General features: G+C 37.7%; 1 protein-coding gene across 1 annotated transcript; it reads right to left on the reverse strand.

The window, feature by feature from the left end:
• Window positions 1-1,477: 1,477 nt before the first annotated feature.
• Window positions 1,478-18,629, reverse strand: stk24a (serine/threonine kinase 24a (STE20 homolog, yeast)). Its single transcript, XM_008398612.3, has 10 exons — window positions 17,932-18,629; window positions 12,917-13,147; window positions 9,869-9,925; window positions 9,638-9,746; window positions 9,069-9,226; window positions 7,777-7,962; window positions 7,518-7,663; window positions 7,225-7,438; window positions 6,559-6,695; window positions 1,478-5,691 (listed from the first exon to the last, which is right to left on the reverse strand). The coding sequence occupies exons 1-10, from the start codon at window positions 17,971-17,973 to the stop codon at window positions 5,658-5,660; spliced, it is 1,314 nt and encodes a 437-aa protein (XP_008396834.1). The 5' UTR covers window positions 17,974-18,629; the 3' UTR covers window positions 1,478-5,657.
• Window positions 18,630-18,708: the final 79 nt, after the last annotated feature.

The following is an 18,708-nucleotide window of genomic DNA, read 5'->3' on the forward strand; positions in this document are numbered from 1 at the left end:
TACAATAGCAACTGACAAATTGTTGAAAACTTGGTATATAGCATAGAAGTCTCTATCTTGGGGTTTGTTGGTGAACTCCAGTAGCAATGGGTTGACGTTATTTGCAACGTATTCAGTGGCGACTGCATGTTGTGGAGTGAGTCTTGTTTTTAATAGCTATCAAATGGTTAAAATGGTGGGAGGGGGATCAACGCGTGCTTGCTGTCGTGTTTTTGATAGCTATTAAACATCAGGAGGCGCCGGGAGGGGGGGGGGGGGGGTGGGGGGTTGAGGCGGTAGTTACCGACCGGACTCATGTCGGGTCACTGCTTTTTTTTCCCAATGGTAGAGGCTGGTGTTTTCTTTACCCTCCCCTTTTATTTTTGCCTTCATCTTTTATGACACGATTACCAGATCCTCCGCACCCCCACCTGTTTCCAGCTGTGAGATAGCCCAGATCTTTTCTCTCCCTTTTCCAAAGAGAACCTCCCCCCCCCACCCCCTCCCCCTCCCCCCCGGAGATGCGGAGGCTTCTCTTTCTCTGGTATTACCACGTTCAATAAAAAAAAAAATATATATATATATATAAAAAAAATTAAAAAATCAGGTTGGTTAAGAGTGACGGTTGGAAGTGTGGCAACACTGCTGTAACCACAAGGCATGAGATTAGTCGCCGCACCAGACAAAGCCACGTAGTACGGCATCCTTCCAGCAGGGCTCGCAGGCACATGTAACTGCTCGACTTCAGAGATGGCTGACGATATTCCTATACTCATTGAATGTACTGTATTACTGTTTTTAAAGATAGGACGAGCTAATCTAGTCACCTTTTGTTATTGGTCCTTGTTTGACTTGTCTAAGGTATTTTTTGTATACAAAAGTTTACATTTTTATGTATATTTTTCTTGTGTACAAACTATGTAATATGTGTACAAACACTGTATGTAATATCTGTATATAGTGTGAGAAATCTGATTTTTTTTTTTTTTCGTTTGTTTTTGGATGTATAAATAAAACTTGCTGTGAGGTATTTGCTGAAAAAACAAAATGTCTCTGTGTGGTTCTTAAACAGCTGGAAGTAAAACGAAGTGAGGATTTTATCCAAAGGTCACGCTGCTGTGAAAAAAAAATTTAATTGGTTCCCTTACAGATTTATGTTTTTTGATGCTTTGTCACGCTTTAATTCAAAGAAACTAAAAAAAAATGCACAATGCATTTTTCAAATGTGACCTGTGTGACTATCTAGACTTCAACTACAACTATCTAGACTTCCGGGGACTCTGCTTCTTCCCACCATCACCAAATAGGCACCTTAGGTTAATTTACCACACTTAATTGTTCTGTTGCCCTGACAACCTGTGCAAAGTCTTCGGCGGCTGTCTTTTATCGACACGTACGGTAGTGATGTGTCACAGGATCCTGACGGTGCAAGTTCTGCGTCTTTCTCAAAATCCTGCTTTGGAGAGAGAGTGATTGGATAGAAATGACATTTCAAGAGTAGAAGTCTACAAATATTTATTTCAGTTTGAATCACCAATAAATACAGAACACATTTTTAGGTAAATTCATAACTTTAGCTTCTAGGAGAGTTTTATTCAGCAGTATAAGAGGTTCTTGACATCCCTACAGTTCCATGGTTAAAATATGATTGTTGAAAGTGAAACCAGTGGAAAATAGGTTTTACACTTCAGACACGGCTGATACATTTCATCTCTTTGCTGTAGTAATTTAGTACCAATTTCAAACTAATATTTTCAAGAACTTTCCTCAACCCCCTCCCCCCCAGGATTAAAGCAGTACAATCAACAGCGTGAATTTTCAAAAAGGCACTGAAGAAAATAAAAAGCTGCAGACAAGCAAAAAAAAATGTCGACGTTCAAACGATCTTTTAATTATTTTTGTTCTTAATCATTTGACAGCATTTGATAAACCCAACAGCACTGCCATGAATAAGCAAACTGCCAGCAAAGTCACACCGCATGAAATGTACACATTAAATGATTGATTTCCAGTGTTAAAAGAAAAACACAATCACCGACCCAAGCTACAAAAAAATAAAATAGATAGGATTTATTTTTTAATAAAGAAGTGACGCTCCCACAAACAACTCAGGAAAAAACAGAAAAACTGGTTTGAATGAAAGATATTGAGTCGCAAGTACCACTTCTAGCAAAACTTAAAGAAACCCCAGAAAGTGCAACAAATAAAAAATTGATGCATGCAAAAGGTGCAAATGATGTTGCATTTTTTATCAGAGACAGGCAGATTGGTAAAATGGCACATTTCACAAAAAGAAAAAAGGAGTCAAGTCAATTTTGCAGAACAGCAGAGACAGACAAAGCTAAACTATACTTGTGGCTTTTGATCTGGTTTGCTGATTTCTAACATTCCATCATTACTGCGCATTTTTCTTAACCATCTGAGCGCCGCAGTTATGGAACCTGAAATAAAAAGGACGATTTTTTTTTTTCAAAGGCACAATTTGAAAGTTAAAGGAACATCTGCTCAGTCTAAGAAACCCAGGAGCTTTTGGTCAAATGGTCCCACTGGTAAAACTGGCTGACAACAGAACAAGGCATGATGGGTAGGCTAATGGTAACTAAGGTACCTCAAGGTTATAAAGAGTTAACTTTGCGCCATGGTGACCGGGGTTTGTTCCCCCTCCCACACCTGCTGCTGCTCTTTTCCCTCACAGAGAAAGTCAGCTGCTTTGAAAGTCATGTGGAAAATAAAAGAGCGCCCCCAATTGGGCTCTTTTAGAGCAATGCCATTTAAAAACTAGAGTTTAGGAAGCTATGATGCCTGTTTTTACAGTAAATATGTGGGTATATTTCGTCACTTAAGGTTAGTTATGATCTGCTGAGAAGCTCACAACACACACACCAGGCCCACCGAGACACTGAATACCAGCACTGACTGAACTTAACACGGTAATATTGACTCACTCTGAAATGCATGAAATTTCTGGAAGTCATTTTTTCAGTCAAAAAGTTAATAAATCCATGGCTAAATGCCAAATCCTGACACTGCTTCAAAATTTCATGCATGACTAAAAAGTTTATATTACCAGATTTTATTAAACAAACCAGAACTTACTTTGGATCGCATTTAATTGTATCATGACTATTTAATAAAAGGTGGGACAGAGTTCTTCCTTTGAAAATGTTAAAATCCCAATTAGGAGTTTTAATTATAGTTTACCTTGAAATTATTCATACTCCTGGCAGATTTAGATTTAACATGTAAAAAAATTAAATAAATAAATAAATCTCTAACATTTATGTTTGGAGTCTGCCCACTAGTCAAAAGAAGGTTAAATAAAAAAAAATACTTTAAAACTGTTAGAAGTATGAATAATCCTAAACTTTAGGAACTATTCCTTTAGCGTAAGCTGTGCATGCCCACACACACGCACACACACACACGCGCACACACACACACCGCCTCATGGCAAGGAGAGCATAACAGCAGTCGATTTATCAGAAATCTTTTCTGGCCAACGTCGATAACGATGGTTTGTAAATGACTTTAAAGTGTTTCCTGGAAAGAAACGAAAGCAATACTTTTGATCTTTTATTATTTCTCACCAAGAGTCGCCGCATATGCATTTTAATGCAAAAAAAAACAAACAAAAAAAAAAACAAACGAAAAAACAAAAACAGGAAACAAAAAGAAGAAATCTGATCCAACCTTTTTAAAGCTGATGATATTGATCCCATTCATCACAAACATTATAAGGCTGCTTCATCACCGTTTAGGACTGGACAATCTTTCCGTCCTGTAATAGTATGCTACAACGCATACCACCCAGGTCAGTCTGTGGGCGCCGTGCCTTTAACACCATCACACACAATCTTTTTGAACAGTTGTGACAGTGCAGCTGGTCTCTGGCCACCCAATATTTACATCCGACAGCAGTTTTATCTTATGTGGGATTTCTCTGAGCATCGACAGGCACCCCTCTCAGTAAATTAGAATCGAAAAGTTTGCTTAGACACAAAATCAAAACTGTAAGGAATTATCAAATCACAGAGAGTGAGATGGTTTACTTCTTTAAATTTTGGTGGTTATGGAATACGGCCAACAAAGAATAAAGCTTCCGTCATGCTTTGGTCCTACATATTTATCCAGTTAGTGAGCCTCTCCACATGAAGGGTGAAGAAGCTGGTCCTTCACATGTGGATGTAAACAAGCATACTAATGGAAGGTTTAGTGGAAGGAAAAAGTGTGGTGCACAAGCAAAAGGGCTAACTAGTCTCGAGAAGGTTGTGACGTGTAAAAGTCAAATGTTTTTCTGCTTCAAAAAAAAAAAAAGTTTAATGTTTCAGTTTTCTGTCTGGGTTTCCATTCACTAAAGGCCACAACTAATAAAATGAGCAGAAGTTTGGAAAAAAATAAATCACTCAGTTTCAAATTGGTGAAATAAATGAACTTTTCAATTATTTTATTCTAATACAATTGAGATGTGCCTGTATGAAAACCTCCCATCAAGTCCAAATGGAAATAGACAACCAGGCAAACGCCTCACTGCCTGACCAGTCGACTGTCCTCACTCTGTAATACGGCGCATTCCTGCAAAAATACTGCAATTGTCATGCTACTGCTTTATGGCTACTTTGCTATTAGTAAAGGCATTTATACTTGAAGTGCAATTAAAAAGGTACCCAGAGGAAGTACCGGTGCAGCTCCTAGGAAGACTAAGAGTCTGCTGATTTATGAACAAGACGATGGCACTGCCATTTTAATGGAATGAATGGACGAAACCTCAGTTCCTCTGAGCAATCACGCACAGCAAACAGGAGAGGATGAGGCCGACAAAGCCCACCCTCCTGGAGCGAAGGCTGGGAACAGCATCCAGTGTTTCAACTGGGGAGGCTTTAAAAACCCAGCCAGCTTTTATATTCTACCACAACATTACAGCCACAGCAAAAAGTGAGGATATAAAAAAAAAAAAAGTAAAGAAATTCAGCGGCAAAACAACGGTGGAGGGATGAAAATTTTAACTGGAGACGAGAACAAAAAAAAAAAATACTGATGTACAAAAGAAGAAGCAAGGCAATCTTTACCAAACAGCCTGTACTTTGCATTTGGCCGTTTTGTTTCAACTGCCCTGTTACGCTTTCAACAATTTATAGAAATGAGCTTATTTACAAGTCTGTACAACCACCCATAAGAACTCCTTCCGTCTCCCAGACGACCCAATCTACTTAAAGCAGGATACCTGAGTTTTCAACAAAACGCCGCCACTCGTTATCTCTCGCAACCACACGCACGCAACAAACTAAGCAAGGGGGTTTTCTTCCGAAAAGGGAACAGAGTGTAAACTTTTGCAAATAATAAAAAAAAAAAATTAACCAAAAAACTCCACACGCCTGCTAGAAAGAAAGATCACCAACTCCAATCTAAAAATAAAACAGTTGAGAAAGAGGAACAAAGAGGGGACATCGGAGAGCAGCTGGCAGCTGGGTAAGCAGCCGCCGACCAGCCTGCATTCGACCCTCTGGTGCTCTGCGAGCAGATAAACAGATGGTAAGGAGGCCAGGAGAATTTGCTTCAGCCAAACGAGTGACGCAGGCCTTCCTGGGAGAAAATGCGTCTCAGTCGAGCAGGCCGGAGGAGATGTGACTGCTGCTGTCGGGGCGGGAGAGCAGGACAGAGGCGGGAAGCGACGGCGGCCGTCACTGGGCGGTTGCCGCCTGCGGCACAGAAAACCTGGGAGACGTCAGAGCAAAGCGTTCAGATTTCAAAGGTTTCAACTCAAGACAAGTCGAGACATGGCAAGAGAACTGCTGTTTTTAACTACACAAACAACGGAAGCACTCAAATGTTCAGTTTTTAACAAGTTTAGAGGAGAGAACTGTAGAGAGGTAATCCTAATCAGAAGAGACTTCAAATGTTTTAAGGTTTTAAAGGATAGTGTATATATGATTTTACACACAAAACTCTTCATAAGGTGGCAAAAGGCTGCAAAGTCAGCAAAACTGGGGCAAGAGTTTAACATGGAGAAACGTAATTAGGCACAAATTTGGGGAAAAAGTATTTCTACTTGTGAATCCTTCCTAAAAACGTCTAAAAAAGCAGCTGAGAAATGAGGATGTGTGTCTCAGTGCAAGGGACATACATATTTTGGCCAATTTTTTACTTTTTGTTAAAATCTGATGGCAAAGAAAAACCTCAAAATTGTAGAAAATCAAAAACAAAATAAGTGTTATTTGGAAAGTTTTCTTTTCTCTTTTTAACATAACTATTTACAAATAAAAAGCAGATTGAAGTAAAACCAAACATGATCAAACTAAGGCCAGTTGATTTATATTTTTAAAAAGTGTTAGAAAAAATTAATTCCTTAGTGCCTGCAAATATTTTCAAAATGCTACACTTCTGCAGACAGTTTGATGCAATGGATTTTGTTTAGCTGGTATCAGAATACAGGGGTCTGAATATAAATGTCTTTTGAATTTTCACTTGGAAAAAAAACCTTTGAAAACCATGCACCGTTTCCCTTCCACTTGTACTTCTTGTAGTTCTAAAGGCAGAAAATCTGAAAAAAAGTTCACATGGTTTTGCATGAGCTTAACTTACCTCTGAAGTCTCTGCAGCAGTTCGGCCACCAGAGAGTCACAGATCCCAGGGTGGATGTCCTCTGCCAGGAAAACGGCCTTCCTCAGCTCCTCTGCAGCTTCTGGCTTTCCATTACTCGTCTCACCCGTTGCTCTTAACTGCAATAACAGATGTCCAATCATTTTTTTTTTGTTGAATTTCATGCATATGTATGTGGAGGCGGATTTAATTAAAGTTTCAGGATCACAAAGCAATTTCTACTTTACAAGTGCAGACTGGTTTTTTGTCTAGTCTATTTCTGAAGACATTTTTTCCACATTTTTGAACAAACGGTTGCTCTGAACCGACTTGTTGCTGGATTGCATTTGCTATACAAATAAACTTGAGCAGGTGTAAACCCAAACATCCTAGAAATGTCGTGAACTGTTTTTTGATTTTGTGAAAGTGTTCCAGAAGTAATTAGCAGAGCAGCCTACATAAGGAATTAGAAGTTTTTAATAATTTAGATTTATATTTTGCAGAAAATGGAGCTGGAGGAGCTATGTTATGTTTTGCATCCCTATCCAAACCTGATAACAGGAAACAGATCAAAAACACAAATCCAGTTTGAGTCTGAATCCTGAAGTTTGAATCACTCCAAATGTTCGACAGAATTATTTTCATTAGAAGTTATTGATTACATAATACCTCGGAGAACAATGGAGAGAATATCGATGTTAAGCTCTGTGACGACAGGCTCTCTGAAGTCTCCTCCTGTGCCTCCTCCACCTGCACCTGCAGCTCTACAGGCTCAGCCAGCTGAACGGGCTCGGGTGGCGACTCCTCAACCGGACTGTGGTCCTTGATGGTGCCGAAGATCCAATTGTCGTTCGATTTAGATTTGCCGCCCTCCTCCAGCTCCCTGCAGTGAGGCAAGGTTCAGACACATCAGGGCACCTGGTACGACCGCGCTCGTCTGGAAGGTCGCGCGATGAACCTACTCGTCCGAGTCATCGGAGCTCGAGTCTTCCCGCGACTGCTCCGACTTCCACCTCTTGTATCTGTCGATCAGCTCGGTCAGATACGTCGTCTTTTTGGCGTGCCTCGCAATAAACTTGTGTCTCAGCAACTCTTTGGCTGTTGGCCTCTGTGGGGGAAAAAACCCCAACAAAAAACAACCACAAACAGCAGTGAATTTTCAAAGGATCCATTTCGTAGGTTTTCGGTCTCTAAACTATGAGCAAGGCTGTTGAAACTTACAAAGCTAGGCTCCTTATTTAAACAGGCTTCAACAAACTCTTTCAGAAGTTTACTGTAGTTTCCTTCCAGCGTCGGCGGATTGTTCTTTGGGATCAGGAATAAGACCTTCATAGGATGAAGTTCGGAGTGGGGCGGCTCTCCTTTAGCCAGCTCTATAGCCGTTATGCCTAACGACCAGATATCTGCCTGTGAAACAAGGAAAATAAGAGAATTTCACAAGGAGGGAAAAGCCTCTTGCCTTTCTTGCCATCGGTCTGTCAACACACTGGGAAATGACATTTAAACTCAATGACTTGGTGGACATAAAACTTCTGCTAAGAAGGAGGCAGTGATGCAGCAGCTGCAGAGGAGCCACACTGACTCATGTTGTGGTTGTTTCGAAAATATCCACTGGGGCCTTTCTAGACCAGAAAACACGTCTATAACTGAGCTTAAACGCTCAGCATCAACACAGGCTGACAGGGGTCAGTGAAATGCTGAAGGTAAAAAACAGAAGAACAACACTTCACTGTGGTTTAACACAAGAAATGTAATATAATATAAAGGCCACGGGTTCTACATAATTATGGTGGCTAAACCGTCTGTCTGAAAGTAAAATGATTTGAGTCGTAGATTAACTCAAAAGGCCCAAAAATGTTTAACAGAAGAAAAAAAAAATCTAACTTCATATCCTGCATTCAGCAGGTTTTGTCTGGATGAACAGCTAAGTGGCTCCTGAGTTGGTCTCTTTGGATGCTGAGACATCATGTTTGTGCTCATCTACTGCGTAACGAAACATTATTTTAAACTTTAAACCTTTTAGGCTCATGAAAAGCTGAACGCAGCTCACTCATCGCTATAACTGACGCTTATTTTTTTTTCTACAGCAATGATGACGACGAATAGGGACCGGAGTCAAACTGTACAGTAAGCATAGTGTCTGACATCGAAGAAAGTAAATAGAAATTCTCTAAAGCAAATAATAATAAAATACATCTCATTATTCTGGTAGTTAGCAAATAAAACAAATTCTAGTAACCCTTACTGACCTGAAAGAAAAAAACCTTCATCTGATTTAATATCAGAAACATACACAATACGCAGATTATGCAAAGATAAGGTTTTAAATGTATTAACGTGTCAGATAAATTTTCATTAGGGGTAATGAAAATGCTTAAGTCTTTTCCTATCCAAGAGAGAATTAAGCAGCATGCTCCCTTAACGCTGATAGCTGAATGCTTTTAGACTCATTTGCACTTTGTCTTTTACTGAAATCCAGTCTGCGTTTCAACACCGTAATCACGTTAACTGACCTTTGAATCGTAGGCAGATTGCTTTATGACTTCAGGTGCCATCCAGAAAGGCGTTCCAACGAAAGTGTTCCTCTTTATTTGCGTGTCCGTCAACTGACCCGCCACACCAAAGTCCGCCAGCTTTACCTCGCCTTGCTCTGACAGCAACACGTTGGCAGCTAAAAATAGCAGTCAATTAGACAAAACACATAGTTTACTCCTTCGGGAAGCAAAACAGTGCAGTTGTCACATAGAATTAAAAAGAAAAAAAAATAAAGCCAGGTTGTATCTTCATAACCTTAGTGGCATGGATGATTATAAAACATCCAATCAACCAACTTCTTACTAGAAAATATGTTGCAAATAATATTGACAAAGCAAACATAATGCGTCTGAAGCAGCATTTTTTTATTTTTTTTTATCTGATTGTACCGTCGGCAAGAAGAATTAGACACGGACACAAAGTGAAGAAATTACTGCCGCCGCCATTCTGAACTCACTAAAGCGATAAAACCGGATTATAGGCACCCTGCTGACCAGATGACACTAATTACTGGTCAAACAAAGAGCAAAGCATTTATTAGATTTACCTTTGATATCTCGGTGGATTTTCTTCTCAGAGTGCAGATACTCGAGCCCTCTCAGAATTTCCCTCAGGATTGTGGCTATCTGCGTTTCATCCAGAGCACCCGGCTCCAACTGGGACAGAGAGGCAAGTTTGTGACTCCGTGCTGTAGGAGTACGAACTGTTCTCTAGGAATTTTTCTCCAAGTTGTTGTTTTTTTTTTAAGTTGGTAATCAATTTACAATTAGTATCTTACCAAATCCAGAGCAGATCCTCCTCCCAAATATTCCATAATAATCCATAATTTTGTACCCTGAGGAATAAACAGGATACTTTTTTTAACATGTGTACATATCAAATGCAACAGAAAAATTTGAATTAAAACTTTTAAATTTTCACCATATCATAGGTGTTAAGGATGCATGATAAACAGTTAGAAAAAGGTAAGAATGACAATTACTGGTTACAGTTTTCTCTTAAATTGATTAATGATCAACTTAGAAGAAAACCAAATCACAGAAAAACCTCTCATTTAAAAAGGCAGGCACAGTTTCTGGCAAAAGAATTTTCAACATTTTGTCATAGTACAACCAGAAAATGCAATATGTTTTATTGATATTTTATGAAAGCAATAAGGGGTTAAAATCACAAAATTGAAAAGTGTGCTATGCATTCAGTCCCTTTTATTCTGACATCTCTTAATATTTGGCACCCCGTTTGATAATTCCAGCTGTTTAATCGAGCTTATAGGTGAGACTAATGCAGCGATTCAGTGCAGTTTGATGCACCGAATATTTTTGTCATTTCAGACAGAGCAGCATTTTCTTAATGTACCCATTACTGCAGATCTTTAGACTCTCAAACTTCTGTTTTATGGTTAAGTTAGTGACCAAAACTTTGAAACCAACCCGAAATACTTTGTTGCAAATACTGCAAAACAAGTCAATTTACTTCATTCTTATGTCCTTTATAATAAAAAAAACGTATTTAATCATGTTTCGTTTTCCAGGCTTGAAATTATCGGAGAGGAAAATGACTTCTTTAGCTATCAACTTCTTTAACATTTCAACTTCAATTCAACTTCAACTATTTGTGAAAATGAGGAGGCTAATTTTTTGTACACAACACAAAAGGAATGCTTTTTTTTTGGTAACAATTCATCAGTTAGCTGGTAAAGTGACAAATTTTCTGCTAAATGCCTTGCAGCACTTTTAACTCTGCAATTAGATAATAAATAAAACTTTGAGTCTCATCTAACCAGAAACAGACAAGGTGCTCTCTTTGTTTGTTTGTTAGCTTTTAATAACTAGTCCTCTCTTTTACTCTGTGAAAATGGAGTCAAATCTTGTCACCAGATCTTCTTGGTCAAAGCATCTTTTGATGTTATGTTTTGAGCTAAAAAATGTCTTTAATCTTAATGCATAAATGGGCAGTGTGATGTTCTTTCAGGTAATATGATTTTCCAAACAGAGTTATACACATTTATACTTTATTTCGGATGCTAAAAACAACGTTTAGTAGCTGCACTCGTATTCCAAAGTTGCATTAGTGTTGCATGTTGTACTGCTGCATAATTAGCTTAAGTTTACCAAGTTTCCTTTTTAATATACACGTCATTAAATAGATACAAGACAAAGTCTGTGTGAGACATAAGCACAAGGCTAATAAAAAAAAACCCTGCTAATTTTAGCAGTAACTAATGAACAAACTGCAACCACATGAGTAAGAGCTAAAACAAGATGCTAGAAAACATGTTTGATAATAAGCAAAACAGATTTAGAAAACAGATTTTTTTTCATTAGGAAGCTACAAAAATATCCTAATTTAAAGTCATCATACTCTGCAATCTTCCCATATATACATGTTTGCACTTCTAAAACCATTTTTTAAAAGATAAAGCAGATCTGTGAAACATCAGATCCCATTTATGAAGTTTGTGTCTAAACTATCATGCTACATTTTTGGTGTGTTTACTAGGATGAAGGGTGTAAAACCTACAGAGTACGACTGTGCAGGTCCAGTGTAATTCATCTTTTGCAGTGATGTCTTTTTAATTTTCAAACTTAATTAAAATTAGATTTATTTATAAATAGCAAGAAAAGTTAGGGCTCATTATCATCATCAAATTAGCTTTATAAAAATTAAAATAAGCAGATGATTTGGAAAAAAAAGTGATACATTTTCAAAATATGAGTAATTAATGATGAATGATTTTCTGGCAAAAAATAAAAATAAGTTCATGGTTTAACCCAGAACCTCCCAAATCTTCATATGTGAAAATTGTTATTCTTCATTGATGTGTTCAAGATGAAATTGCATCTCAAGGTAATTCTCAATGGTCCCGTACCACATCATTCAGATTTTTACACATTATCTTTACTCCACGATTATGCCCAAATATATATTGGTCCATCTCAAAAGCTCCTCATAAAACTCTTTGCGTTTTGTGATTTTTAACATGAGAAACTATAAAAAGGCTTCACATCTGAGTCTAATCACTCTTAACCAACAATTTATATCCCAAAACACACAAAATAGGAATAGTAAAGGTGGAATGGTATATCACTGCAGAATATATAACACCACATAACCATGCATAAAAAAAAGTTCTCTTTGTAGATATAATGAAATAACAGAGATGTACCAAGATTTGCGAGGCACAAGCATAAATAAATGCACAAATACCACAAAAAGCCTTAATTCTCCTGTATACTCAGCAGCGCACTGCAGTTTAGCTAATGGAGCACTTTTCTCCAGTTTTGGTGTTTATGCAGCACCGTAAAAGCTTTGAGAGGCTCTCCAAGCTCCATTAAGTGTGGCATAAAATTATATTATATTTAGAAAATAGTTTGGAGCCAATACAGCAACTGCAATTACGTGTTTGTTTGTCTCTTGTTGCTGCTCAGATTATATCTAAATCCACCAGTTCCAAAATGAAACCATGAAGCTTTAATAATCTTTCGGTTTTAGGGAAGCTTGAACACGACAGTTTCTGCTTCTGCAACCGCCCTGCTGCTAATTTTAGAGAGTCTGAATGCTGCCTGAACTGCAACAGTCTGAACCACAACTTTCAGATGTTTAAGCACTTCTAAAACGCAGCGTTAACAAGCCAAAAAGTCAGACGACTTTATGACTTGTTCTCTCAGAGTATCTGTGCCATATTTCAAAGGCAATTACTCCATTATCCTTCTCAATTATTTATTGAGCCACATTGCTTATTCTGGCGTGCAGAAACTCACCATTACCATGTCAGTCTTGCTGAACGCAGACTATTACAAGTGCTTTCTCAAACCTAAACGCTTACCTTGAGATAAGATCCGTGGTATTTGGTGATAAAGGGGCTGTCACATTGGCTCAGCACTGTAATTTCTTGTTGGATATCTTCTATTTCATCCTCGGCCTCCTCGAGGTCGATAATTTTAATGGCTACAACTTTCTGAGTCCTTCTGTCGATGCCTTTAAAGACTTCTCCAAAAGAGCCTTTTCCTATCCGCTCCTGCTTGGTAAAAAGTTCCTCTGGGTCGGCGTTGAAATTCTTAGGGGGAAAAAAAAAACAAACAAAAAAAACACACACACACACAGAAAGAAAACACTTAAATTTTAGTCAAACAACAGGAAACAGGAAACCTAAGTTTAAATGCATATTTGTGTGTCTGTACCAGGTGTGTGTGGAAGTGCATATTTGCGCCTAGTCATTCTTGTTTATCTAAAACAGGGTAAGCTCCACCTATATTTAGTAAATTGTGTAAAAAAATCATCAAAATTAGTTAGAACATCATTTGTTGCTGCAGTTGACTTTAATCGTTTATACAGCAAAAACTGTCATATAACTAAGGGGGGAAAAAGCTGCAAAATACCAGAAATAACTGCTTCAGATAATTGTTTTCACTAATAAAATCTGACATCTGAGTGGAAGATTGATTAAAGTAAAAACTATTTTATTTGTCCCCAAAGAGAAATGAAATGTTGTTGTAACTCATGTCATGCAAATATCTTAAAAGAGTCACTGTGGGAGGACAGTGATGCTGTGGGCAGAGGAAATTATTTTCAAAACGAGCATCGTAAGTCCACAAAAACAACAAATCAGAACCAACGTAACAGAGCTGCTCCACTTAAACCTAGTTCCATTTTTGGACAACATCTCCTACATAAAGCGTGGAGAAGTCGGCAATAAAATTAGCTAATAAATGTTAATTAGCTTGTAAATATTTATAATCCTATCATAAAGCAATTTAAATACACCTGTTATGCAAGTACAACAAATAAAGCTTCATTCTTTAGGAAGCACTACTGCAGGTAACCTTGACAATCCGGTAACATTCATTTTAAATACATGGCAACAACTAAGAAGATCGAAAAGCAAAGTCTTAACTTTTGGTTTCCAGATAAACAATTTAAAAATGATTCTCCAACTTAAAATTTTCAATTTCACCAAGTCTTTAATTTAATCAGCAACAAAAGATTTTGATAATCATTAATAACCTGTTTATACTCCATGCAAAAAATGAAAATAAAAACAACATCATGCCGTTCTGGAAGCAGCGAGATGCGGGACAGAATGTAAATGTAACGCGTTGCGTAACGATGTGGTTTTATACTACTACTGTATGATTGCAGGAGTCAGTTCAAGTTTCACTCTCTCACACCTTGGTGGTACATGTTCAACACTCTGTACCACTTCAGTCAAGCGCGTGCCATCTGGATGACAGCTCTCACAACACGCTTGTATACGTGATGGATTACACAAAGAATGTATTTGCAACATCAGTGCAGTCAATTGTGATTAAATGTTTTATAGCGGAGCTAATAGACGTCAATGACTCGATTCTTGCACTGGAAATTCATTTTCCGAGAAACTTTATACATACAAGGTAATAAAAAATTAATAACTGCATCAGCTAAGCAAAGCTCAACAACTTTAAATTGATATGATTATTACCTACTAGTTGTAATCAAGGTTAATATAACCATGTACGACCTTGACGTCTGCATGCAGTGACATTCTCCCCACTTCCGAGCTGCTGCTATGAGTAATATTTGCATTATAAAACCACATAACACGCATACATCATTGTGGCTTAATGGCCTCCAAAGCAAAGGCTAAACAAAAACAGAGGAACTGCATTCTGAATTATTGACAGAGCTAAATGGCTCATTTCTCTATGGAGCTCCAAAGTGGGAATAACTGCCTTCAAAACAGACCTGTTAATTTGTAAAAAAAAAAAAAAAAAATAGTTGCAAAACATGAATAACATTGTGCATGGCACTACAGAGCACAATTTGAATTAAAGTGTAAAGTAGCATTAGTTTTCTAAATGAAAACTCCAAAACCCTAGCTCTAGGTAACCTAGCTGTAAAACGATGATCTGCCAGAGCTCAGAGTAAATCGCTTTACTGCCTGCGCCCTGTGAGAATAGTTTCCTGTAAAAACTGCTAATGCATGATGGTCAAATCAACAAGGAAGGCGGGATGAGAAACGGCCCTTTGAACAGCTGGCAGAGGGAAATGCTGAACTGAAAGGACTTCACAACACGAAAATGCAGCGCGGTGCAGAACTCAGCAGCGCAAAAGACAACAAACTCACAAAGCTATCACAACACTTGTGTGATCAGTCATCCAGATGAAATTTATAACGTTGAGCATGATTTCTGTATAAACAACAGGAAAAATAACAGTGTGATCAAAGCTCGCATATCACTGGAATGCAATTGGCACTTCCATAGTCAGCAGGTTTGCTGGGACAACTACTGCTGCTGCTCGAAGGTCGCTTTAAAAGCATGTTTTTGATTCTCTATGTGCACCAAGCAACTTTGTGGTTTGCTGTCAGAAAACCAAAGTGCAACAGATGCTGAATAAACCTTAACTTCAACAAAGCAACGCTTTGAAAGAAACTACAAGAGCAGCTATAACATGTGTGCAGATAAATACAAATTAAGGGATGTTTTAAAGAAGAGTGATGTTGTGGTTGTGAATTATGCAAACTTGGAGATTGCATTTTAACAGGTTGCTATTCGTATCAACGTTGTGGCTTAGAGCTGCTCAGCTATGAAGGAAAAAAAAAAAGATTTTTTTTGACTCTATGCTAATTTTCTTATTTAACACAAAGTGTAAGTGTAATATCATAATATTACAATTTGCAGACGATTCGGTGATAAGTTAGCCTTCTACAACATGCCCATGGCTCTGAGCTCGATGAATTTGTTGACTGGTGTGATAATGACTTTCTTTTATTAAATGTACAGAAAACAAAGGACATGTGCAATGATTTTAGACAGAAGCCCCACAACACAAATCAAACAGTAATTAAAGGTGGAGACAGTAGAAAACTACAAATATCTTGGGACTATTTTGGATAATAAGTTCAAATTTACCTGCCATTCAGAGTACATGCAAAAAACAATGGACCAGCAAATATTATTTTGTCTAAGAAAGCTTGCAAAGTTTCAGGTTGATAAGTAAATTATGATTCTATTTTATAGATCATATACTGAATCTGTGTTGACAGTTTCTCTCCTCTGTTGGTTTGGAAGACTTAGTATCAGGTCAATGCATTACTCTGCTGAGTATGTACTACTCAGCAGAGTAATACATAGTAGTAATGAGATCTTAGAAGTTGAACAATACTCACTTACAGAACTGTTCAATAAGCACATCATAAGGAAACTAAAGCCATTCTTGCTCTCATCCTTTACATTTTGAGTTCCAGTTTCTGTCCCCCAGCTCAGACTTCTTTGTGTAAAAAGTAACAGGTACCATCACTCTTTTGTTCCTACAGCAATTTCTCTTTTTAATGCAGGACAGGGTAGGAGGGCTCGCACCTGATTGTTGGTCTTCGTAGCAAGTGTCGGTCGACAATGATATACACTGCAGTACTCTTCCCATTGTGCATTGATTTGTATTTGATGTCCTTTTTGGTAAGTTTTACTGTTTTTAGTTTTTTTCTCTAGCTTTGATACTTTGTCTTTTAGATTTCATACTTGCTGTAACATCAGTTGCCCATTTGGGACACAAATAAATCTGAATCTGTAATGCATACAGCAAAGCAGAAAGTGGCAAAACTATTTAGTCGTATTTTTATTTTATTTTTTGAGCCGAATGTTGCAGCCACAATACAAAAACTTGAGCTCTATATGTGCCCTGCCTGAAGAAGACAGGAAAACTGTTGAAACGTCGCGATAGGGCACATTATAAATAATTTAAAAACAATTCTTTCCACCTACTTTTCCTTGATTTTTTCTTTTTTTCTTTTTTTTACATAAAATTCAGTTCATTTTAGTTCATTTGTTGAAAAATAAAAAATCTAAAAAAATTATAAAACTATTAAAACACAAAAAAGTATAAACATACAAAACTTAAGAAATAAAAATAAAAACATACCCTTATTATACATAACACATCACATAAAAAGGATTATTGATTAAGAAATAAAGGCTACTTGGCAAAATAAAACAAAAACATGTGGAGACGAAATGATTGGGACAATGACAGACATTACGAAGGACATAGATACAATGGGGGACGAAGTGTTGGGACGTGGAGAGGGAAGGACCGTGCACCTCCTGTTCCCCGAAGGGGGCAGAATAAATATGAGTTTCCTAACCCTAATTGAAGTAATGGAAGTCTTTTTTTTTATTATAAAAACCTACAAAGCTGACTTTATTTTGACCCCATATATGTAACTTAGATTTTATTTTTGTGGAGGGAGTTTCCCACATTGGTATCAAGGATGATTCTAATCCATTTAAATTATTGTGCTAAGTTGTTAAAAAAACGTATTTTTTTCTCTATCCCATATATGCAAAGTGATAGATTTAGAGAACATATAAATATTTTCACATATAGTATGAAATGGAAGACACTTTTGAAGGTTCAATTTTAGAGAACGGGACTAAACAGAAAAAAAATCTATATTAAGTGTAATTAAATTACAACACTAGTGTATTCATGAAATTGCAAAAAAAAACAAACTAAAAATATTTAAAGAAAAACTCAAAATGGGACACAGACTGCTTTAGTTTAATATTAAAAATTAAAAGAAAAAATTATAATAAACAGATAAGGAGGGTTACCTTTGCATTAAATACTTTTTGGCTAAATCTTGACAAGAATAATCTGCATTTAACTAAGTAATAAGATAGGCAATTTTTACCAGGAACCTAAATGGACTTTGATAACTTTTTATCAGTGAAACCAAAATGTGACAAGAGGTGGAAAAGGTGACTTTGCCCACACGTAGATAGTAGACTTCAGAGGCATAAGATGCCAGATTCAAAGAAAAATAATTTAACTCTTATATTGACAGCATTATGTTATATTTACCTGAACCCCCGGCAGTCCACTCTGAAGAGGGGAGTGAGCCATGGCGTCAAAGAAGCAAAGATGACGCCTCTCCTCTCCTCGTCTCACCTTATCAGATCAACGACGTAACTTCCCTGACAACCGCTTTGACTCCACCGGAGCCCCAAAAAGCTGGTTTAATGTATGATATGGAGACGTTACTTTTCAAAGAAGCGAACTTCTACTTGAGGCTGTTGCCTTCGCTCTTACTCGCCTTCCGCAGTTACAGAGCGCTAAACGATAGCCACTGTTAGCCGCTTGTTAGCAAACAGTTGACAGAGTAGCTTGATCTCATCGGCTCCTCGGGACGTCAGCTGCTCGGAGACGCCACACAAGTCTGGTTACAATCAGCTGTAAAGAAAGAATATGTGCACACTGTTGTGCCAGCTGCGACGCTTGTTGTTCCTCTCTGGCATCACTTTCCTCTGTCTCCCGGCGCCATCTTGGTTAATGTCATTTCTAAGTGTGAACCAATCAGAGTAGCAAAAAGGAGACGGAGAACACGTCGTCATTCTTTAAAGGAAACGTCACTAAAGGAAGGGAGTACACGTACAAATAGGTTTTGGCAAGTCCATTTATCATTGTGTAGTTAGACAATAAAGGCGCTCGGTTGTCAGTTAACTAACTTACTTTAAAGGAAAATAACTAACAGAAAGTGTTGCACAACATCAGCTTTAACAGGAACTAACTCTGCCTAACAGACCGCAATCCAAAACTGCTTCTTAATCATTACTCATTTTTTATTATAAACTAAAGTAA

This window comes from Poecilia reticulata, chromosome 2, assembly GCF_904066995.2.
Source record: "Poecilia reticulata chromosome 2, P_reticulata-male-v2, whole genome shotgun sequence".
Classification (NCBI taxonomy): Eukaryota; Metazoa; Chordata; class Actinopteri; order Cyprinodontiformes; family Poeciliidae; genus Poecilia; species Poecilia reticulata.

Bases quoted from the DNA above. Each gene is read 5' to 3' on its own strand.
- stk24a (XM_008398612.3), bottom strand. From the start codon at position 17,973: ATGGCTCACTCCCCTCTTCAGAGTGGACTGCCGGGGGTTCAG. The intron at 7,963-9,068 runs GTCAGTTAACGT...CTTGTTTCACAG, and splicing joins AATCTGCCTACGATTCAAAG to GCAGATATCTGGTCGTTAGG. The intron at 6,696-7,224 runs GTATTATGTAAT...CTGTTATTGCAG, and splicing joins TCTCTCCATTGTTCTCCGAG to TTAAGAGCAACGGGTGAGAC.